The sequence below is a fragment of the Melanerpes formicivorus genome, unplaced genomic scaffold (assembly GCF_026170545.1).
Source record: "Melanerpes formicivorus ecotype bairdi unplaced genomic scaffold, bMelFor1.0.p_v2 SCAF_14, whole genome shotgun sequence".
NCBI lineage: Eukaryota > Metazoa > Chordata > Aves > Piciformes > Picidae > Melanerpes > Melanerpes formicivorus.
In genome coordinates, this window is record NW_027142366.1 from 1,890,776 (window position 1) to 1,912,985 (window position 22,210).

At 57.2% G+C, this 22,210-nt stretch overlaps 3 protein-coding genes across 8 annotated transcripts; 1 reads left to right on the top strand and 2 right to left on the bottom strand.

The window, feature by feature from the left end:
• Nucleotides 1–2,154: 2,154 nt before the first annotated feature.
• Nucleotides 2,155–14,983, bottom strand: LOC137445108 (chemerin-like receptor 1). 5 transcript variants are annotated; one of them, XM_068146545.1, is made up of 2 exons: nt 14,928–14,983; nt 2,155–3,555 (listed from the first exon to the last, which is right to left on the bottom strand). In XM_068146545.1, exon 2 carries the CDS (start codon nt 3,535–3,537, stop codon nt 2,461–2,463), a length of 1,077 nt encoding a protein of 358 aa, XP_068002646.1. In that variant the 5' UTR covers nt 3,538–3,555; nt 14,928–14,983; the 3' UTR covers nt 2,155–2,460. The 5 variants fall into 5 exon arrangements, with proteins under 5 accessions (XP_068002646.1, XP_068002648.1, XP_068002644.1 ...); XM_068146547.1 differs by having other exon boundaries at nt 2,155–3,489; nt 14,928–14,948; XM_068146543.1 differs by lacking the exon at nt 14,928–14,983 and adding an exon at nt 14,768–14,817.
• Nucleotides 5,228–11,264, top strand: SHMT1 (serine hydroxymethyltransferase 1). 2 transcript variants are annotated; one of them, XM_068146541.1, is made up of 12 exons: nt 5,228–5,305; nt 6,105–6,229; nt 6,645–6,790; nt 7,073–7,188; nt 7,278–7,438; nt 7,561–7,642; nt 7,844–8,056; nt 8,319–8,435; nt 8,583–8,705; nt 8,979–9,095; nt 9,220–9,330; nt 10,368–11,264. In XM_068146541.1, the coding sequence occupies exons 2-12, from the start codon at nt 6,128–6,130 to the stop codon at nt 10,535–10,537; spliced, it is 1,458 nt and encodes a 485-aa protein (XP_068002642.1). In that variant the 5' UTR covers nt 5,228–5,305; nt 6,105–6,127; the 3' UTR covers nt 10,538–11,264. The 2 variants fall into 2 exon arrangements, with proteins under 2 accessions (XP_068002642.1, XP_068002643.1); XM_068146542.1 differs by having other exon boundaries at nt 5,293–5,365.
• Nucleotides 14,433–22,142, bottom strand: SMCR8 (SMCR8-C9orf72 complex subunit). The gene is made up of 2 exons (XM_068146540.1): nt 19,653–22,142; nt 14,433–15,911 (listed from the first exon to the last, which is right to left on the bottom strand). Exons 1-2 carry the CDS (start codon nt 21,992–21,994, stop codon nt 15,458–15,460), a joined length of 2,796 nt encoding a protein of 931 aa, XP_068002641.1. The 5' UTR covers nt 21,995–22,142; the 3' UTR covers nt 14,433–15,457.
• Between the last annotated feature and the right edge of the window lie 68 nt (nt 22,143–22,210).

Here is a 22,210-nt window from a genome sequence, read left to right on the forward strand (position 1 = left end):
TCCTCTCTCTTTTTGGCAAGGGTTCTCCTGAATGGGTGTCTGAAAACTCTCTCAGCCCCCTCTCCCTGGTGCAGGGAGATGTTCAGCTTGGTGAAGACATGAGATTTTGCTTAAGTGTAATAGCATGCCACTAGGAGCAGAAACAGGGTCTGGGAGGCACATTGCATGAGAGCAGCTTGGTCCTGGGTCTGGAACTGAATGGGGTTAGATGATGGAACAGAGCTGGGCCTGGCTAGGAGACCAGGGAAGGAGGGATGGTGCTCCACAGGTTAGTTGTCTACCAATATCCCCATGGTAATTCCTTAGATCAGCCAGACACTCTGCTTCACTTGGATCACGATGTCCTGTGGGAATCCTGTACCCACTGTGGATGTCCAGTGGCTCAGAAGATGGCTCTCTTGCTACTACAGATCAGGTCAACACTCCACCTCTTGACCTTCAAGGGTGCTGTGGTGCGAAGAGAGGCGCAGAAGGAGCCCAAGGCCTTGGTCCAGCACTCTCAGAGGCTCTTGTCACAGGGAGTTACATGGACTCTGCAAACAGATAAGGAGCAGCAGCAAGAGCAAAGGCTGCTCTGCCCAGCCTTGACACGGCGATCGATGGGGCAGTTCACCGCCCGCAGCGAGTCAATGGCCACGGAGCTGTGTGCTGCCCAGCAAACATTGCAGCTGCCTCTGAGTGACAGGCAGCAATTTGTGGCAAAGGGCAGAGCTCTCTGCTCATTCAGGCTTGACATATGGATGGGCTTGGTACGTTCCCCCTTCTCAGCGGGTTTGTGCATGCATTTGAGGCTAAGCACATGCCTGCCTGTAGGACCATGACCTTCATTTCATATTGCATGGCCCAGCAGACCCATAATTAATCCCTAGCATGTTCAAGTGACAGCTGTCACTTGCCACTGTCACCCATGCAGAACTGAGCGGGGTGGGGTGTGTGCTCAGACTGGGAGTCAGGGATTTTCCAGCCATTGGAGCAGTGAGGAGGCTCCAGGGCTGGTTTCTGGCAGAAGGAAAGGGACAAATGGCAGCTTGGGCCATTTTACAGGGAGATTGGGCAGGCCAGGGGAAGGAGGTGTGACCCAGCTGCCCAGGATGGGCTGGGAAGAACAGCACCTCAACAGCCCTGTTCCCTTTGAGGTGACCACCACCTTCACCCCGAGCAGCTGGCAATGGGAAACATGGCCAGGCACAGCTCAGCCACATTTACTGTTCTTTCTTTTCCAAACCAACTGGTCTTCAAATGCACCAAAAGGCCTGAAACCCACCCATCAGCCTGAGCTGTAGGTGGGTGATCAGATCCATGCAGAGTGTGCCAGGCAGGTCATCACACTCAGGTCAAATCCTCTCTGCCTCAGTCTTGAGAGCTGCTGCTAATGCCAGTGGTCTGCTTCCAAATTCTGGGTATTCAATCTTTGTATCTAGGTGTTCTGCCACTGAATGCCAGCTCAAGATGAGCCAGCAGTGTTCCCAGGTGGCCAAGAAGGCCAATGGCATCCTGGCCTGGATCAGGAGTAGAGACAAACAGGAACAGGGGAGTGATTGTCCCTCTCTACTCAGCACTGGTGAGGACTCACCTTGAGTACTGAGTTCAGGTTTGGGGCCCTCACTCCAAGAAGGACACTGAGGTGCTGGAATGGGTCCAGAGAAGGGCAGTAAAGCTGGGGAAGGGTCTGGAGAACAGGGCTGGGGAGGAGCAGCCAAAGGAACTGGGGTTGGTCAGCCTGGAGAGAGGGAGGCTCACAGGAGACCTTCTGGCTCTCTACAACTCCCTGAATGGAGATTGGAGCCCGGTGGGTGTTGGTCTCCTCTCCCTAGTAACAAGTTATAGGACAAGAGGAAATGGCCTCATGTTGCACCAGGGGAAGTTTAGGTTGGATATTGGAAGCAACTTCTGCATTGAAAGGGTTCTCAAACACTGGCACAGGCTGCCCAGGGAGGAGGTTGAGTTCCCATCCCTGGAGGTGTTTAGAAGAGGCAGAGGTGTGGTGCTGATGGACATGGTTAAGCACCAGACTTGGTAAAATTAGAGAATGGTTGAACACAGTGATCTCAAAAGTCTTTTCCAACCAAAAGAACTCCATGACTGTGAGATGAGCATGCTCAGCTGGATCAGGAAGCACTTTAAGCCCACAAGGCAACACAACAGGCTGGGGTTTACCTGACTTTATTGGGATTGAACAACATCCAGCAACAGCACCAAGGAGCAGATCTCTGCTACTTCAGCCAAGGAAGTGGCACAGGGACCAGCACATACCTTGACATTCTCACCCTGCTGTAGCTCCAGATGGGTCTTTCATTTCCATAATATGTTAAGCCATAGTGGGTCTGAGGTACCTCCAAGAGGTCCAGTCACACATCCTTAGCATTCACAGCCCTTTGCAGCCCCCAGCCCTGCAACTGGAGCTCTGAAATGAGAGGAAATTGCAGAGGAAAGAACTGCCCCCTCCACAGCAGCAGCCACTCAGGCCCTGGGGACCTCCACCTCCGAAGCAGACCTGGACTTTCTCCTGCTGGTCAGGCTGCCCAGGAGCGACTCCTCACTGAAGGCTCCCTCAAAGGTCGACAGGAGGGACCGGCGAAACGTCTCCTTGAAATCCGGCCCTACAAACACGTAGAGGATGGGGTTGATGCAGCTGTTGAAGAAAGCAAGGCTGGAAACCAGGGGGATCCCTATGTAAAGAGCCATCCTCATCTCATGGCTGGAAGAGTTTTTGGAGATCTCCAGCAAGGAGAAGACGTGGTAGGGGAAATAGCAGAGGAAAAACGAGACCGTGACAGCGATGATGATTCTGTACGGCTTGGCCGAGCTGGGCAGCTGTCTCCTCCTCAGCTTGAGAGCAAGGATGCTGTAGCAGAGGAGGATGACTGTGAAGGGGATGAGGAAGCCACACAAGAAGCGTGTTACGATCATGGCTTTGTGCCGCACCCTCCACAGCCTCCGCGTCGCCTCCGACGCGTAGTCATCGGACAGCGCAAAATTGTTGTAGCAGGTGGTGGTGTTCCTGGGGCTGACCACAGTGTCCCGAAAGATGAGGTACGGGGAGCTGAGGAGGAGGGCCAGGATCCAGGTCCCCAGTGCAATCTTGGCTGCCAGCTCTGGGCTCCTGCAGTTGTGAGACCAGACGGGAAAGGCCACGGACACGCAGCGGTCCATGCTGATGACTGTCAGGAGGAAGACGCTGGCAAACATGTTGAGGAAGGCAATGGCGCTGTTCAGCTTGCACAGGAGCTTCCCAAATGGCCAGTGGAAGCCCAGGGCAGTGTACACGATGCTGAGGGGCAGGAAAAAGGTGAAGATGAAGTCAGCAATGGCCAGGTTGAGGAACCAGATCGAGTTCACCGTCTTCTTCATCTTGAAGCCTGCAATCCAGATGACCAGGCCGTTCCCTGTCACCCCCAGCAAACAGGCGATGCTGTACACCACCATGGAGAGGATGTGCATGCTCCTCTGGAGGCCCCAGTAGTACTCGTGGGCGGTGGTGTTCTCAGGCTGCACAGTGGCAGAGAAGGGTGAAGGGGAAGAAGAGATGCTCTCCATTGCCAGCAAGCTGGAGTCCTGAAATCACAACAGCACAGACAGCTTCTGTCTGGAGCTCCTGGGGCTCAGGGGAGGTGGAAGTCTTTGCTAGTAGCTGTGTACAAGTATAGAGAATCATAGAATGGTTTGGGTTGGAAGAGACCTTTAAGATCATTGAGTCCAACCATAAACCCAGCACTGCCAGGTCACCACTAAACCCTGTCCCTCAGCATTACATCTACATGGCTTTCAAATGCCTCCAGAGATGGGGACTCCACCACTGCCCAGGGCATCCTGATCTAGGGTCTGACAATTCTTTTGGGGAAGAAATTGCTCCTCACGTCCAACCTAAACCTCTCCTGGCACAACTTGAGGCCATTTCTTCTTATCAAAGCCAGAACATCTCCATCAACGACCTATAACAACAATCCAGCATGGGTCAGAATCCTGGAAACCCAAATCCCTCAGCTGCAACTTCTTTGGGTGACCAAGGACAAATTAAGACTGCAAAAACCACCTTGACTGATAAGGTTTAAGATAAAAGACTTACTCTACAAGTACCTTCTGTGGACGTGCCCTCCAACAGCTGCTCCTTCCCTGCTCTGCCCACAGCAGGTGGTCTTCTCACCTCCTGGCTGACTCCCCTTCCACAGACTGCTCCTCTCCGGACTGACTCAGGCTGCCCCACCCTGTTTTCCCATGGCTTGGCATCACGAGGAATTTAGTAGGATCCCTTATTCCTTCACCTTCTTCCTCAATTTGTGGTGCTTTGGTTTAACCCATGACATCCCAGTGGTCACGAGAGCCTTTGGGCCAGGTGGCCAAACCAACCAAGGAAAACTCAGCCCCTCTCCTGTCTGCACTGCTAATCCCTGCAGCAGTGTCTGCCCTCTTGAGCACCTGGACATCCACAGGGTGCCTGCGCTGCCCCGGCACGGGGAGGAACAGGACGGACTCTGCTCCCTGCCCCAGTGCTGCCAACCCGTGCCATGGCCTGGCACAGCCACCTGCTTGGGCCAATTGCAGGGGACTTTGAGGGTGTCTGTAAGCACTCCCTGCACAGTGCAGGATCGCCCAGGTCAGGGGAGCACATGGGGTGGTGAGAGGCATCCCCAGATCGTGGGGAACACCCTGGAGCTGGGGAAGATGAAGGAGAGACTCCTCCCAGGGTGCACAGCAGGTGGGGCAGGGACTGTGAGGAAGGATGGAAGAAGAGGATGAAAGCAGAGGAAGGATGACAGCAGAGGAGGGGTTATGATAGAAGGGAAGGAGGGGTGACAGCGGAGGGGTGACGGCAGAGGAACTGTGATGGCAAAGGGGTGATGGCAGAGAGGGTGTGACAGCAGAGGGAGAGAGGGGCGACAGAAGAGGAGAGATGACAGCAGAGCGGTGACGGCAGAGCAGGGGTGGCACCAGAGCGGTGACGGCAGAGCAGGGGTGGCACCAGAGCGGTGACGGCAGAGCAGGGGTGGCACCAGAGCAGTGACGGCAGCCGCCCACCGCCCGCCCCGGCCAAGGTCACCCGCGCCCCGAGCGCCACGTGCTGGCAACGCCACCAGCCCCGCCTCAGCGCGGGCCAATAGGACGCGGGGAGGGGAAAGAGCGCGGCGCTGATTGGCTCAGGCACTTCCGAAGCGCGTTGCCCGCCGATGGCCTACTGGGGCGGGGCGAGGCGTTGATTGGCCGAGGCGCGGAGGGGCGTTTCCGAGTCCTCTTGCTAGACGCGCGGGCTCCCGCGCAGTGGCGGAACCGAATCGGGATCCGGACCTGGACTCAGTGCGGCGGGAGGGTAGGGACCGAGCCGGGATCACAGGATAGGCCGGGCAGGGGAAGCACAGGCTGTTGCGGGGTGAGAGCCGGGCAGGCAGCGCAGTGCCGTGCCATACCCCTGGTGTTGGGGCAAGAGTGTTTCGGCAGGAGCTTCTCGGGACACGGGAAGCGATGGGGCTGGGATATGGGGTGTGCAGAGCCAGGTGGGGATGGAGGCTCAGGCCTAAGGTTTGTCCTTGCAGCAAATGAACTGCCAGGGCTGGACCTGCCATGGGGGTGGAAATGGGGGGCTCACCCTGGGTGGGGAATGAGGAGCTCTTTCTCCCACCTTGAGCCTTCGGCAGCTCTGTGAAAGTGCTGTGACCTGCTCGGGGGAAACACATTGGACCTAAACATCCTGCTCAAAGCCAGAGCACTGTGCACTATCCTTTCCTTATCCCAGTCCTGCAGTGGGCTCTCCCTCCTTGTCAGAGAGGCCTTGAATTCAGGCAGGCATGCAGCAGGCCCACCCTGAACAAACTTCAGCAGCTTGGTGCAAGCATACTAAGTGTAATTGCTTAATAACCTGCTCACGGCCCTCCACTGGCCTTGCAGGGTTAATGGATAAAAGGATGCTTTGTTTTCAGCCAGAGCAGAGGCTGGGCTGTCACGCCTGCCCGGGAGCTTGTGCTCAGCATGATAATGCTGCCTGCAGTCACACCAAGTGGGCTGGGGGGCTGATCCCTCTGTTTCTGGGGAAGACACAGGATGGGAGCAGGCAGGGTGCAGGGACACAGCCCTGCACAGCCCCTCCCACAAAGCCCCCTCTCCACTGGCAGGCAACCTTGGATCCAGCTGCAGGATGGCAAACTCAACACTTGGCAGCAGGGCCCTCCCCACCGCAGAGCTCTGGGCCTCCCATAACAAGATGGTAATGGAGCCGCTGGAAACCAATGACCCAGAGGTGAGAGCTCCTTCATGGCCTCTGTCCAGCAGCTGCTTTGTTCATCCCTCCAACAGCCATGGAGATGCTGACCTCAAGCTAGGGATGTAGCAGGGATATAGTCCAAGGCTGAGCTGGTGGGACCCTGTGCCCTCTCTGAAGGGAAGGAGGGCATCCTCCAACCATGCAGATAACGTGGTCATAACTTGGCACCTATTGCTCGTACCTCTCTGTGTGAAGTTCCAATGTCCACTTCAGACCAGCCACTCTACCAGGCCATGGGGCAGTTGCTCTTGATTCTTGAGCCTTAATGACAGCTGAATCATCTGGCAGCTTCCTGGCACATAAACCCCCAAGGGTGCTCGTTCTACCACAGAGCATCCAGGTCTCCACACAGAACCAGCATGGCTGAAGCTGTTTCTTTCCCCTCCCAAAGGTGCACAGCATCATCAAGAAGGAGAAGCAGCGGCAGAGGCTGGGGCTGGAGTTAATTGCGTCAGAGAACTTTGCAAGCAGAGCAGTCCTGGAGGCTCTGGGATCCTGCATGAACAACAAATACTCTGAGGGCTACCCAGGACAGAGGTATGGGGCTGGAGCTGAGCCCCACTCAATCCAAACCCCGGCAGCGAGGAAGAACCCTCTAAGCTGCCAGATCTCACCTCTGGAGAGGAAGCGATGTCCTCGTGCTGGCAGCTGAGCTCTTCCAGGACAGGATCTGACCCTCCCAGCCCCACAGGGGACAATCTCAGCAGGGTCACATCTACTGCAGCTGTGAAAACGTGGCATCACCCCAGGTTCTCCCCAGCTTGGACCCTTCTGAGTCTCGAGTTTGGTTCTAACCACTGCCCCATCCTTTACTGACAGGTACTACGGTGGGACAGAGTTTGTGGACGAGCTGGAGAGGCTGTGCCAGAAGCGAGCGCTGCAGGCGTACCAGCTCGACCCCCAGAAGTGGGGCGTCAATGTCCAGCCCTACTCAGGTACCAGGGTGCTCAGGAGAGCCAGGCCAGCCCCGCTGGCCTCCACACCTCCTGGGCTCCGTAACCGGCCTGCTGTGCTCTGGTTGCAGGGTCACCTGCGAACTTCGCGGTGTACACAGCCCTGGTGGAGCCCCACGGCAGGATCATGGGGCTGGACCTGCCCGACGGGGGCCACCTCACCCATGGCTTCATGACTGACAAGAAGAAGATCTCTGCCACCTCTGTGTTCTTCGAGTCCATGCCCTACAAGGTACAGGGAGCAGCTGCAGCAGGATGTGGTTATCGGGCTCCCAGCACCCTCTCCGGTGTGACGACACCACAGCTGATCTTCACCCATGACAAGCTGGCTGAGCCCTCCCCTTCCTCTCCCAGGTCAACCCCAAGACCGGGTACATCGACTACGACCGGCTGGAGGAGAACGCCCGCCTCTTCCACCCCAAGCTGATCGTAGCAGGTGAGGCTCCCACAGCCCTCACCAGCCTCCCTGGTGGCAGACCCTGGCTGGAGGTGGCTCCCTGAAGCCAGTAGCACTCTGCTCAGCCCACAGGCACCCGTGGGCACTGTAGTACCAGGAGGAAACACATCCGCACTGGCAGGAGATTCCGTGCCGTGCCCCGGGTCCGTGAGCACCTACCCCAGTGCCCTGTCCCCGCAGGTGTCAGCTGCTACTCGCGCAACCTGGACTACGCCCGCATGCGGCGCATCGCCGACGCCAACGGCGCCTACCTCATGGCCGACATGGCGCACATCAGCGGGCTGGTGGCTGCCGGCGTGGTGCCCTCCCCCTTCGACCACTGTGACGTCGTATCCACCACCACCCACAAGACCCTGCGGGGCTGCAGGGCCGGCATGATCTTCTACCGCAAAGGTGCCTGGCCTGGGAGAACGCCCCCCGCCCCAGGCCGGGAGCGCTGCAAGTTAAAGCTCCTTCCTGCCTCAGCTGGGAAGGAGGGAGGGCAGGAAGGTCCAGACCCTTCTGGGATCATCTGGGGAGCCTCCCGGTGCCAGCTGTGGTGCAGATTTGAAGAGGAACAAACCACCGTCCCTGCTCTGAGAGGCCAGGGGTGAGAGCAGCTCGTGGGATAATGGAGGCTGAGCTGCCCCATGCATGACCCTGCCCTCTCCCACAGGTACCCGCAGCGTGGACCCCAAGACAGGCAAGGAAACCCTCTACAACCTGGAGAGCCTCATCAACCAGGCAGTCTTCCCGGGGCTGCAGGGAGGCCCACACAACCATGCCATTGCAGGTAGGCAGCCAGGCTGGCCACCAGCTCCAGGATGGCAAAGGGAGCTGGCAAAGGTATCAGTTTGCTCAGCCTCCAGGGTGTCTTGGAAGTGCCACATGTCCCCACCAGCTCTCCCAAAGCCTCACTTCACTCTGCCTTCCTCCCCAGGCATAGCTGTGGCCCTGAAGCAGGCCATGACACCTGAGTTCAAGGCGTACCAGCAGCAGGTGGTGGCAAACTGCCAGGCACTCTCAGCTGCCCTGATGGAGCTGGGCTATGACATCGTCACAGGTGAGGACAGGTCTTGGCAGCAGGGTTTGGTCTGACTGCTGCATGTGGCCTAGTGTCTGAGGCAGGCCCCAAGGGCAGCCTGGACGTGGTGGGCAGGGCTCTGCTCTTGCAGTTGCTCAGGAAGCAGTCCCAGCTGCCCAAGGGCAGGTCCCCTGCTGCCCCCCCAAGGCAGGGGCAGGCCTTGGTGCAATCCCAAGCCCTTGTCGCTGAAACTTCACATGGAAGCAGCGTTGACCCCAATCCCACATCCCCAGCAAACCCTTCTCTTCTCAGGGGGCTCTGACAACCACCTGATCCTCCTGGACCTGCGCAGCAGAGGCACCGACGGCGGCCGGGCCGAGCGCGTGCTGGAGATCTGCTCCATCGCCTGCAACAAGAACACCTGCCCCGGTGAGGGAGCCGCCAGGCTCTGCCCCTCCTGCCCCCCACCCTGGGCACTGGGGACCAGGCTGAGAGCCCCCACAGGGTGGTTTTGGTGCCCAGGGTTGGTCACTGATGCCTTGGTGTGGTGCAGGTGACATCAGTGCCCTGCGCCCCAGCGGCCTGCGCTTCGGCACCCCAGCGCTCACCTCCCGAGGCTTCCGGCAGGACGACTTCCGCAGGGTGGCTCAGTACATCCACAGAGGTGAGGCCAGGGGGGCTCAGTACCTCCACAGAGCTGAGGCCAGGGGGGCTCAGTACCTCCACAGAGCTGAGGCCAGGGCCATGAGCAGGGCTGAGCCTCAGCGCCAGCAGGCAAAAGCTGTGTGGATTTCCCAGCAGCTGGCAAAGGAGAGCACACACAGATGAGGAGTAACTGTCCCATCTGCACATCTGGATGTGGGAGAGGACATCTGGCCACAGCTGGGACCAGCCAAACCCTTCCCCCCTGCACAGGCAGCAGGCTGAAAGCCTGCACCTTACCTGGTCTAGTTTCAGTTGTCCTCAGGGGTCCCACACTGGTTCCCCTGGGTCAGCAAGTCCCTTGCAGCCCTCCCATGTGTCTGGGGGAAGCAGCCCCAGTGCTGCTGCAGGGTAAGCAGGGCTAAGCCTCAAATACTGGGTTCAGTTTTGGGCTCCTCACTCCATTGAGGGGCTGGAACATGTTCAGAGAAGGAGAAGCTGGTGAAGGGTCTAGAGCACAAGTCTTGTGAGGAGCAGCTGAAGGAACTGAGATTGCTTAGCCTGGAGAAAAGGAGGCCTGAGGGGACACCTTCTCCCTCCCTGCAATACCCTTAAAGGAGGTTGGAGCTGGGTGGAGGTCAGTCTCTTCTCCCAGTGAACAAAAGACAGGATGAAAGGAAACAGTCTTGAGTTGTGCCAGGGGAGGTTTAGGTTGGACATGAGGAATGATTTCTTCACTTGAAAAGCTGTCAAGGCCTGAAACAGGCTGTCCAGGGAAGCTGGGGGAGTGCCCATCCTTAGCGGGGTTCAAAGCCACATAGATGTGCTGAGAGAGGCAGCTGAGTGGTGAGCTGGCAGCACTGAACTAACAGCTGAACTCAACAACCTCAAAGGTCTCTTCCAACCTGAACAACTCCATGACTGCAAGCCCACAGCTGAGCCTCCCAGGCTGCGTGCAGCAGGGCTGAGAGCGCCACGGGCTGCGGCAGCTGCTCCCTGCGGGCACAGGCAGGGCTGCCCAGTCACAAGGGCTGACCACTGCGTCTCCCACCCTGGCAGGGATCGAGCTGACGCTGCGAGTGCAGAAGGACATGAGCCCCAAGGCCACGCTGAAGGAATTCAAGGACAAACTGGAGGAGGACAAATACCAAGCAGAGCTGAAGGCACTGAAAGAAGAGGTGGAAGCCTTCGCCGCGACCTTCCCACTCCCAGGGCTGCCTGTCCTGTAAGGGGAGGCACCGGTGCCCGCTGCTGGAGCCACCCTCACCAGCACCCCAGTGCCTTCTCCCAGCACCTCCCTACCAGCACTGGCTGCACTGCAGCAGCAGCAGCTCCTCCTTTGGCTTTTACTCACCTCTCCCCTCCCACGTGGGGCACAGAACCCCCTCATGGGGAAGACAGCCCTTGCCCTGTTCAGCATCACAGCTGGGACCAAGGAAGCCCTAAGCCTCCTGGCCAGGTTTGCTCTCCTTGCCTGTGGGAGCAGCAGATGAGGTTTAGGCAGGTCTGCTCATGTCCACCCAGAGGGGAGGGAAGCTGGGGGACCACCTCCACAGTCAGGCACAAGACACTTCACAGCCATAAAACCCTCTCTGGCTTCAGCCTTGAGGCTTCCCCTTCAGGCACAAACCCCTTTTGTGCCTTCCAGCCTCGGGGGAGGCCAAGCCTCACCCCTCCCACCCCACCCTGGGATCCTTCCTAGCCAACAGCCTCTGGTATCTCCTCAGGGCTCTGAGCACAACTCTGGGAGCAGAGCTGCTTTGTTTGTTTGTTTGGTTTTTAATAGGCATGGTAAAATCAAGAATTTAACCACAACATCTGACAAGAATTAGAAGCTCTTAAAAAACACAACCAAACAGAGGTGGTGGTTTGGGGGTTGGGGTTTTTTTCTTTTTGGCCTCTTCTTTTCTTTTTGTATTTCAAAAAAATAACCCAAATAAAGAAGGTGGTTTTGGGGTTGGGTTTTTCCCATTCCTTTTTTTTTGGGGGGGTTTTGTTTGTTTTTGTTTAAAAGTAACACTGTTTTCCAGACTGCAGTCATGGTGGTGTTAACATCAGTGAAACTCTTGTGCAGTACACACTCGCAGCACGACACTGAGACATGCTTGGTGGGGCTCTCCTCGCTCAGGCGCTCGCCCTAGCCACGGAGGCGAGCGCTGGGCGCGCACGGGGAGCTCGGCATGCAGGGATAGGATACAGTGCTTGAAAATGAGATGAGAACTCCTCACGGCCTCCCCGCAGCCCTCGGCCAGGCCCTCCCCCCCCAGCCCCCTGCTGGGCCGGCATTACCGCCCTCTATCATCACCTTCCCGTTAGCAGTGCCCGGCGGGGAGCGGCGTGCGCCGGGTTTGTGACCCCTCTGACCACTCTGTGCCCCCTCCTGACCACTCTGTGCCCCCGGGCACCGTGTGGAGCAGGGATTCTCCTGCAGCCCAGTTCCTCATCACCTTAGGACAGGAGCCTTTCCAAAGCACTGCTCTGAGCCCCAGGTCCTGCCCAGCTCTGCCAGACACTGAACCCACAGCAGGGGCTGGCACCCACCACCAGCTCAGATGCTCAAGGCCACCTCTACTCAATGAACACCAAGGAACCACGGAGCCACCAGCTTGCACCTCTCCCACCCCTTACCAAACAATGAATATTGCTAGAGTATAGGCAGCACTTCCCTAGTCAAGGCAGTGCAGCTTTGGAGCTGCTCAGAAGTGATTGCTACTGGATGAAAGTAATCTGAGCACTATCCTCTGAGAAATGGAACCTCTGTAGGGTCAATGGCAACCTACTCCTATGGCTGACCCTGCTCGGGGTGGGATCTTCGAGCACAGAGCAGAGGCTGGCAGCCAGAGCCTCCCAACACAGGAAAGCAGAGGAGTAAGCAAAGGGAGCTCTGCCCTCCCAGCCAGGAGAGACTTCTGCTCTGATGAGCAGGAATTCAGGCTTAAAGCCTCCTCCCTGAGAGTCAGCAGAGAGAGGAGGGAGCAGCACTGGTGGTGTGGGAGGCAGGGGCATGCTGGCAGCACTCACAGAAGCTGGCAAGGGCCATGCACAGCACCACTGGTGCTGGAGGGGTGGTGTGGGAGGGCTGGTTTTGCACTGGGGTGTGAGGAGCTGACCTTGCTTATGTTGGAAGGACAGCTGGGAGCACAGGGAGGGACAAGCTGACAAAGACAGGGCCCAAGATCCGTTGTGGGAGCTGTTGGTGTGGAGACTGGAGCTTGTAAGACTGCTAGGATCAGAGTGAGGTAACACAGTGAAGGTGAGGAAAAGTCTTAAAGTGCTGATACAGGGACCGTGGCTGTACAGGTGCAGAAGGTCAGACAGGGAAGTGACTGAGCCAAGAGGAATCCAGCCCCCAAACCACCAGCTGCACTCAGCCTCCCCTCTGATTTCTGCTGCCATTATGGGCACCATGAGCAGCGAGGGCAGGTCAGGCTCTGGCTGCACTGAGGGGCCACAGCCTGAAGTAACTCCTTCTGTAACTGCTCTGAGCTCAGAGCTTACCCTACCCTGAGCCAGCTTGAGGAAGATGAGCACTCCAGGAGCGTTTCCTCGCAGCTCCTGCTCAAGAGCCAAGCTGCAGACAGTGCAAAGCTCCCAGTTTGTCCCAGCAAAGCCCTCAGGGCATCCTCCCAGATCAGAGCTGCTTTGTGGTGGAGAGATGAAGCAGATCAGACAGGTGGTAGTGCAAGTATTGCTCAACACAGCTTTGAGTATCAGATACTACAGGTCTGATAGAGGGAGCAAGAAGTGAGTTACTGATCAGTTTCTGAGTGCAGCTGGGGACCAGCAGGACTGGGAGCAGCCAGCACTAACCATCGATCCCGCTCTGCGCTGCCAGCCTGCAGGAAGACACGAGTGAGTCAGCAGGAGAAAGTTCCTCCCTCCTCAAACCCAGACAGCATCAGGTCATATTCCAGCAGGAGAGAAGCTCCAGAGCTGTGGGTCTGCCCAGTGCCACCTCATTACTCCTTCACTGAGATGCCTCTTCCCTCAGGGAATCTCAGCTCAGCCACAGCACAGCAGCTGTTCAGGTGCACACAACTCGACAAGGAGACACACAGATTGACAAAGGGGACACCTCGGGTCACTTGGGAAGGCAAACCTTTGCTGGACATGGAAATCTTTCACCAGCAGACCCAGTTCACATGTGTCAGGAGGGCACAGGAAGGAAAGGAAAAGGCCTTTGGACGTGCTGCCAAGGTGTGCAGCCCCACACGGGCACACGACTCGCCTTCAGCAAAGGCCACACCATGCTGCTTCCCAACGGAGACCTAAAAACCCCTTCACAAGCAACCCTGCCCTTGGGCTTGCTTGGAAACCCCTCAAGAAACTTCTTAGAAGTCCCATACTCTCCCTCACATTTAAAAGAGCCTTCCTACCCTTTTGGTTTCTACTTCCCACACTACCCCAGGGAAGCCTTTCCTGGGATGAGGAGGAGAGGGCAGCAGTACTGAAGTGCAGATGCTGGTGCCAAACCTCCCCACAGAGCCTCCTTGCTTTTGGGACACAAATTTGGAGTTAAGTGGCTCTAAAAATCAAGTTTTAGTGGGGTCTAAGCCATGCTGATGAACCCCAGTCCCTACACAGAAACTTCCCTGGGCACAGAAGGAACATCACACTCACCTCCAGGCCTGCCTCATCTCACCACAACAAACAGAGGTTTAAAAGCAAATCCAGAGAATGCAGCAGCTCATCTTGTACCAGCTGCTCTCACCCCACAACCAGAGGAGTGATAAAAAGGAACTAAGCCAAAGACCTCTCTCCTAGCAAGGCTGAGAGCAGAGCAGACCAAGCCTAAGACTGGTGGCTGAAGAGCAACATCTACAAGGCTCCAGAGGGAAACACTCTGCCTGGGCACAAAGCTTTTGGCACTGACAGGAACAATCTGGAAGTGTCACCATACTGGAGGCACAACCTTTATGGCACAGGCAGCAGTGCAGAAGCTTTGCAAGTCCTCAGCATCCAGGCTCAAAGAGCAGCAGTTCAGCCCTAGAGGACCCCAGAAGAGGTAGTCGAGACACAAGAAAGGCTCTGCCAGAAGCGGCATGCAGCGACCCTGACTCTGCTCTAGGACAAAGCACAAAAGTCAACTCCCCAGGGAAAGGGGAAAAAAAAAGGAGAAAAAAAGAGGAAAAAAAGAAAAGAACCTCTTAGGGCCAGGCTGTGGAATCCAGTACATTCATCTCTGAGCTCTCCTGAGCTCTAGGACCTCACTGCTCTCCAACCTGCTGTCTCACAGCACAGCTTCAGCTAAATTGCACACAAAAACACCAAAAAATGAGGCCTCCCCGAGACTCACTTCAGTTCCCTTCTCTTCTTACAAGGCCACCCTCAGCCCCACATGCTTTGAGGATTGCCTGCCTCCCTCCCAGCCTTCTGAGAGGTCACCCAGCCCATGGGAGGTGACGAATTCACAAGGCACAGTGCTCTACATTCACAGCAGCGGGCACCACGGTGCTCACCGGCATTGAGGAGTCCTTCCAACGTTCCAGATCTTAACAAAGCTGAGAGAAGCTGCCAAACACTTTCTGGAGAGAAGCATGTGTGCCTCCACTGTGCTCCCACCTCTCCTGGGAAGCACCAGGAAGCTTGGAAGGACACAGGGAGGGACACACCACCCACCTCTGCTGTGCACAGACGAGTATCCACAGCCTGCCAGCGAGCTTCTGAGCTACACTCCCATGAGACACTGGTGGGTTAAACTTCACGTGGCCTTTATGTCTCACCTCTGCTCTTCACCTTGGTTCCACAGAAGGGACCAACAGCATTTAGAGTTCTGGCAGAAGCACATGGAGCACTGTGTTGTATTTTAGGGGCTGCGCACTAGTTAAGTATTGATCCCCAAGACAGCCCTCTTCTCTCTCCACACCACAATCCCCCTGGGACACTGCCAACAGAAAGCTTTCAAAGTCTGCAGTGCTCCTTCCCCTATTTAAAAACAGAGTGCCTGGTGGTTTGTGTGATGGAACATCGATGTTCTCAGCTGCAGGCAGCAGAAATCCAGTCCCCCAGCGCTGGGTTTCCGCAGAGCAGGGATCCAAACACCTCGGCTCCTTCGCCCCTTCCCCGCCGGCCTTCTGCGGGCAGCGCCGACGCCAAGCAGGGATGAGCTCTGCCAGGCCCCGAGCGGGCAGCAGCCAGCCCACCCCAGGCTAGATTTTGTACAAAAAGCTGGGGACATAGTCAAACCTGAGCAGGGGGCTCACCCCCTGGCCGGGCTCCTGAAGGTACTGCAGCTTCAGCAGCTCCGCCAGGTACTGCACGATTTTGACGTCTTCGTTGGCGAGGCCCAGCTGAAGCCGCAGAAAGTTCATCCTGCGGCCGGCCACCGAGTCCTCCGCTTCCCTTTCGCTGATGGGAAGGTGCAAGTGGTGGCAGAAGGTGAAGAGGAAGGCTTTTGAGCACAGCTGGGTGAGGATGCTCTGGACGTGCATGTAGTAGGTGCTTCCCCGCTTGATCTGGGTGCGGTGGTCTGCCAGCCGGGGCACCAGGGAGCCCTTGTAGAGAGGGCAGCGCAGAGTCTTGCTGTCGGCGTCCAGGATGCTGACGTAGCGACTGTAGCGGCTCAGGGCGTGCAGCACGTTCACCCCCCCCGGAGACACCGTCCTGCAACGGCAAGCAGAGGGCACAGCTGTCCAGGGGAGCACACAGTGCAGCAGCAGGCTGCACCCAGGGCCCTGCACTTCCCCCTCTAGCTCGCAGGATGTTAGGGGTTGGAAGGGACCTTCGAGGATCGAGTCCAACCCCCCAGCCAGAGCAGGGCCACACAATCCAGCACAGGTCACACAGGAACACATCCAGATGGGGCTGGAAAGTCTCCAGAGAGGAGACTCCACAGCCTCTCTGGGAAGCCTGTGCAGTCTTTTCTCCCAGGTAACAAGCAAGAGGAAATGGCCTCAAGTTGTGCCAGGGGAGGCTTGGGTTGGACACGAGGAACACTTCTTCCCCCAAAGGGTTGTCAAGCCCTGGAACAGGCTGCCCATGGAGTGGTGGAGTTGCCACCCCTGCAGGGCTTTAAAAGCCATGTAGGTGTGGTGCTGAGGGGCATGGCTCAGAGCCAGACTTGGCAGCGTTAAAGGCTGGCTGGGCTCAAGGATCTTAAAGGTCTCTTCCAACCAAAACAATTCTGGGATTCTGTGAACAGTCTCTCCAGCCCTGCCAGATCCCAAAGAAACCTCAGTCCCCTGGATCCCCACAAGCACCAATCCATCCTGTGCCTGTGCTGCTTCCTAACACAACATGGCCTGGGGCAGCTTCCTGCCCTGGTGACATGGAGGAGGAGTGACAGGAAGCCTCTGGTGAACAGAAGCAAATCCTGCAGCAGCTGGTAGGTTCTGGATGTGACAACGAGGACCTCGAAACCCAAAGCAGTTCCTCCTTGCTAAGAACTCCACTCTCCCCCCATACAGCTGGCTTGGGAGGGAGCTGCTCTGAGGCAGCTGAAGCCCTGAGCAGAGCAGAGCAGAATCTCCTGTCGTTCCTTTAAAAGGGGAACCATCCTGAAACCAGAACATTCCCTGGCTCAGCCAAGGTATTTTTCACTCAGGTGCAAACCCACTGCACACTCACAACACACAGCTCCCCAACGAGCCTAAGTGAGCCCTATTGAAATGCAAATGGCAAGCCTACGCCACACTACCTCCTGCTCTTCAGCGCTGCATGGTTCAAGTCACCGAGCTGAGATGGAGCTCCCAGCCCTAAAGCAGGAGCCCCAGCTGCTGGGCTAGGACTGCCCCAGTGCCCTGACAGCCTCTGGCCTTAGGAGCTGCAGCACCCTGCCCACAATGCTCAATTCAGCCTCCCAGCTGCTTCCCAAAGCCCTCTTACAAATGGTTTGCTGAGAGCACCCACGGCAAACCCAGCAGCTCATCAACATTCTGCAGAGGAGAGCTGGGATGACTGACACATGTCACAAGCAGGTTTGAGGGGAAGAAAATAGGACTTCTGTTTACAAAAGCTGCAGCTAAGCACAAACACTGAGCAACAATTAAACACTCAGGGCTTTTAAAAGCCTCACCGACAGACAGAGGGGTTTGGGAGCAGCTGTGGGCAGAGCTGTCAGCCTGTCTCACAAGCAGAGGGATGAGGGGAGACTCACAGTCTGGGATGATTTCATCATCCACAACCCCCAGCAACAAAATGCTCAACAGCCCAGAGAGCACATTTCTGTATCCTGATTTTTGTGCTGCTCAGAAACACGACTGCAGGAGCTGCTGGTGGCCAGCAGGGTAAGGAAGGGGATTCTGCCCCTCTGCTCCACTCTGCTGAGACCCCACCTGCAGTGCTGGAGCCAGCTCTGGAGTCCTCAGCACAGGAGAGACAGAGACCTGTTGGAGCAGGGCCAGAGGAGGCCACAGCAGTGCTGGCAGGGCTGGAAGCCCTCTCCTGTGAGGCCAGGTTGAGAGGGGTTGGGCTGTTCAGCCTGGAGAAGAGAAGGCTCCAGGGAGCCCTTGTGGCCTTTCAGTGCTAAAAAGGACTGATCAGAAAGCTGGGGACAGACTTTTGAGCAGGGCCAGTTGTGAGAGGACAAGGGGAGATGCCTCGAAACTGAAAGAGAGAGATTCAGACTACAGAGAAAGAAGAAAGACTTTGCAACAAAGGTGGTGAGACCTTGGCCCCAGTTGCCCAGAGAGAGGGCAGATGCCCCATTGCTGGTCAGGTTGTCTGGGGCTCTGAGCATCCTGCTCTAGTTGCAGATGTCCCTGCTGACTGCAGGAGGGTTTGGACTAAACGACCTTTAACTGTCCCTTCCCAGCCAATCCATTCTGTGATTCTATTCCAGCCACACTCTGGGCAATGGGCTGCTGCTCTGACTGATGTCTCCATGCTGGTGACACCACAGCCATTCCCAGTCAGACCTGTACCTGAAGCACCAGAGCACATCCTGGTAACACCAAGAAAATCCTTTTCACGGCAACCACAAAGGCAGGGCTGAAATCCTGAGCACTGAGCCATCACTGTGTGCTAGTATAAACCATCAAACCACAGCTCAGGCCTGCGGGCTGGGGAAGGGGTGCTGGCTCTCATGGTGCTCCTCACCCTGAGCAGAAGTCTCCTCTGCATCTGAACTGCACCACAGCCCACACAGCTCCACAGACTCGTTTTTCTTGCACTAGGCCTTGTTATAAATAACTCTCTGTCCATCTGCACCCCCAAAGAGAGAGCCCAGCAGCTTCACAGGCTCCACGCCTCCACCCTTTCCCCACAGCCCTCGGCCAGCACATCCTCACCCACACAGCCCACAGTGCTGGCACTCCCATTTCTGACCCACCTAGCTCATAAACAGCTCATCAGCAGCTGATGCCCTCTTCACCAGCACCCATGAGGAAAAACCCTGTATCAAAGCATCCATTTCAAAGCCAAAACACTGGCTAGACACATCAGGGGGCGGGGGAAAGCAGAGCACAGACAGAAACCCAGCATGGTGGAAGCTGGAAGGGGCCTCTGCAGATCATCCAGTCCAACCCCCTGCTAAAGCAGGGCACCCACAGCAGCTTGCCCAGGAGCACAATATCCAGGAGAGTTTGGAATCTCTTGAGGAGACTCCACAACCTCTCTAGGCAGCCTGCCCCAGGGTTCCAGCACCCTCACAGCACAGTTCCTCCTCCTGTTCAGATGGCACCTCCTGGGTTCCAGTTTGTGCTCACTGTCCCCTGTGTCACTGGGCACCACTAGAAAGACTCTGGCCCCATCCTCTTGATCCCCACAGGCCCTTTAGCTCTTGCTGAGCATGGAGAAGATCCCTTCTCAGGCTGCTCTTCTCCAAGCTCAACAGTCCCAGGGCTCTCAGCCTTTTCACCTCACAGAGCTGCTCCAGGCCCCTTAGCAGCTTTGTAGCCTCTGCTGGACTCTCTCTAGCAATTTCTTGTCTCTCTTGAACCGGGGAGCCCAGAACTGGACACAATACTCCAGCTGTGGCCTCACTAGGGCACAGTAGAAGGTGAGGAGAACCTCCCTAGACCTGCTAGCTACAGTCTTCTTAACAGACCCCAAGACACCACTGCTGGCTCATGGTCAGCTTGCCCACACAAGGGACTCCAGCAGGAAAACACTGGGACTAATGTTTGGTTTTTTTTGTTTTGCCAGGTAAAAAAACACAGAGGGAAACCTCCTAGCCAGACACCTCCTATGAGCCAGGCAGCAAGGGCCTAGAAGATGACTTAAATATTAACTCTCAAGTAAGGCTGGATATGAGGAGAGACAGAATTACTCCCCTTCTACATCCCATCAGCAGGAATTCATGGGAGGTAGTCAGAGAGAGGCTTCCCTTGCACACTCATTCCACCTAGGAGAAGCAGTTTTCCTCACACCCCCAGCCCCAGGAAGCAAACAGTGCCTCGGTTTTACCTCTGCAGCCCAATCAGCTTCCACTTCTGGAAATCCACGACGTGGAGGGGGGAGGTGACCCAGTGCTTGACGGGCTTGGCGTAGAGGCTGCAGTTGGGCACAAAGATGGAGAGTGCCGTCACGAGCCTCTTGACCAGAGCTTCCTCTTCCCCCAGCACGATCAGGGTCCTGCCGCTGAGCAGGGAGTAGATGGCAGGGTGGGCGAAGGGGTACTGCCGGATGAAGCGCAGCGCGTTCTGCCCGGCCTTCTTCCTGTGCCTCTCGCCGGCCTGGCAGTGGTGGGCAGGGGACGGGGTCCTGTCGGAGCACGTGGAGGCCGCGCTGCTGATGTAGCTTGTGGAGTCTGAGCACTCATCCAGGCTGCTCTTGCTGACCTCCCTGCTGCCCGTCAGGTAGCGCGAGTCCAGCTCGCAGGGAAGGAGCCCCCCCGAGACGCCCTCGTGGGAGGGGAAGCCCCCAAGGCTCCCATGCAGCCCCTGCTCAACCTGCCGGTAGGGCTGGGGGGGGATCCTGACCACTCCATCCTCATCGCAGGCCTTCTGCCCCAGCTCAGGCAGAGGCTCGAGGAAGCTGGGACTCTCCTTCCCAATACAACAGGCAGAATCCACCTGCACCAAGTTCTCCTGGATTGAAATGCCATCCTGCTCGTCTGGGTTTAGCCTGGGGGTGAATCGAAGGCCTCCCTCTTCGTCATCCACGTAAGGCTCCTCGTTAATGGCACTTGGGTAGCTCGCTTTGAGGTCTTCCGGGATGAGTGACTCGGAGGGGCAGGTGCTGAGCACCTCGATACTGTCCTCGCTGACGGTCCTGCGGCTGCCCACCTTGCTCCTGCCCGCCTGGGGGCTGGAGCTGACGGGCAGGCTGGCCTGGCTCTCCGACTTTGTCAGGCCAGACGCAGGCTTCTCCATTCCGAGCACCTCGATGCTCTCACCGCTGCTGATGCTGCCTTTAAGGTCGGCATCGAGATAGTCCAGGCTCTCCTGGTGCTCCGACGTGAGGGGGTCGGCCAGCTGGGGCTCCTGGGAGCCCTCGATTTCCTGCTCCATCTTGATGGGCACACTCTCCACGCTGGATTTGTAGGATCCCAGGTTGATGACCACCTTGGGAGCGGGGGACTCCTCTGAGCACTTTCCATCGCCGGCATCTTGGCTGAGCCCCTGGCAGCCTCTGTGCTGTTTTTCAGGTGGTTTTTCATCCAGAAAAGAGACATCCTCAAAGAGGAAGTTAGTTACACTTTGCTGCTTTAAGAGGGCCCTGCTGATCTGCTCCGTCAGGAGGTAGCACACGTCACCTCTGAAAGTCCTCTCAATCTGGTGCAACTGGTCGAGGGTTTGGGTGAAGAAGTAAATATCACAGAGCTCCTCTAGCGTCTTCAGCTTCTTGTCAAAGCATTTGGCAGACTTGGCTTTGATGAGCTTGGGAGTGTAGGACGGCACGTGGGTGTAAAGCTGCGTCTCAGCAGGCTCAGAGAGGTCAAAGGCAGCCAGGTCCGGGTCGCAGCCCGCCTCAGCCTGATCCGGCGCGCACTCTGGCTCGTAGGGGTGGAAGTTGGACTCCCTCAGCTTCCTGTAAGGATATGACCTGATCTGTTTCAGCAGGTCTTGGTGCTCGATGATGGACTTTTCCACGCTGGCCAGCTCGTTGGCCTTCTCGATGGCCTGGGTGGTGTAGTAGCCTTTGTCAGTGGACTTCTTCTGTATCTCAGTCTCGTTGTGCAGGACAGTCCTGGTGTAGTCCAGGTCTTTCAGTTTCTTTTCCAGTTCGCTAGCAAAAGCTTTCCGGTTCCCTGTCTTTAGGCATTCGGAGGCTTTGGAGAACTCTGTGGAGAGTTCTTGGAACTGCTGCATGATTTTGTGCTCATCAGCAGAAATGTAGGCCATGCAGAAGGGCCTCACAAAACCCCTGGCTTCAAGGTCGTAGAGGGTCAAGTGGTGGACGTAGGCGAAGGCCCCTTCCTTGGAGTCCCCCAGCACCACTTTGGAATCCTCCACAAAGTTCAGCTTCGGGTAGGCAGAGCCAGGAGGGTGCCCCACGAAGGAAGCCTGGTAATCCACAGACATGATCCGAAGGGAAAAGTAATTGAGATCGAAAGTGCCTGACACCTTGGCGTCATCGGGGATGGTCAGGAGGGGCTGGGGCCCTACTTGCTCCGAGAACTCGGAGATGAGGATGAAGTCCCGGGTGAACTTGGAGTTGGCGACCTTGGCCCAGGGGTTGGCGCCGTGGCTGGCGAAGGGGAAGAGCGGCACCGAGTACTCCTCGGGCAGGGGCGGCTCGCTGTACAGCTCATCCTCCAGCTCCTCGTCCCGGGTGAAGGCCACCACGTCAGGGGCGCTGATCATATTTCCCGCAGGAGGGGACCGACATGGAGCACCGAGGCCCCTCCCGGTCCCCCCCCGCTTTCACCGCCGCCGGGCGTTGCGGGAGGCCCCGCCACAGCTCCGGCCCCCGCCGCGGCCCCTTCTCCCGCCGCCACCGCCTCACTGCTCCGCCACGGCCCGGGGCCGCCGGCCCCGCTGCCCCCCCGGCCCCCGCGCCGCCGCCGCTCCCCTCACGGA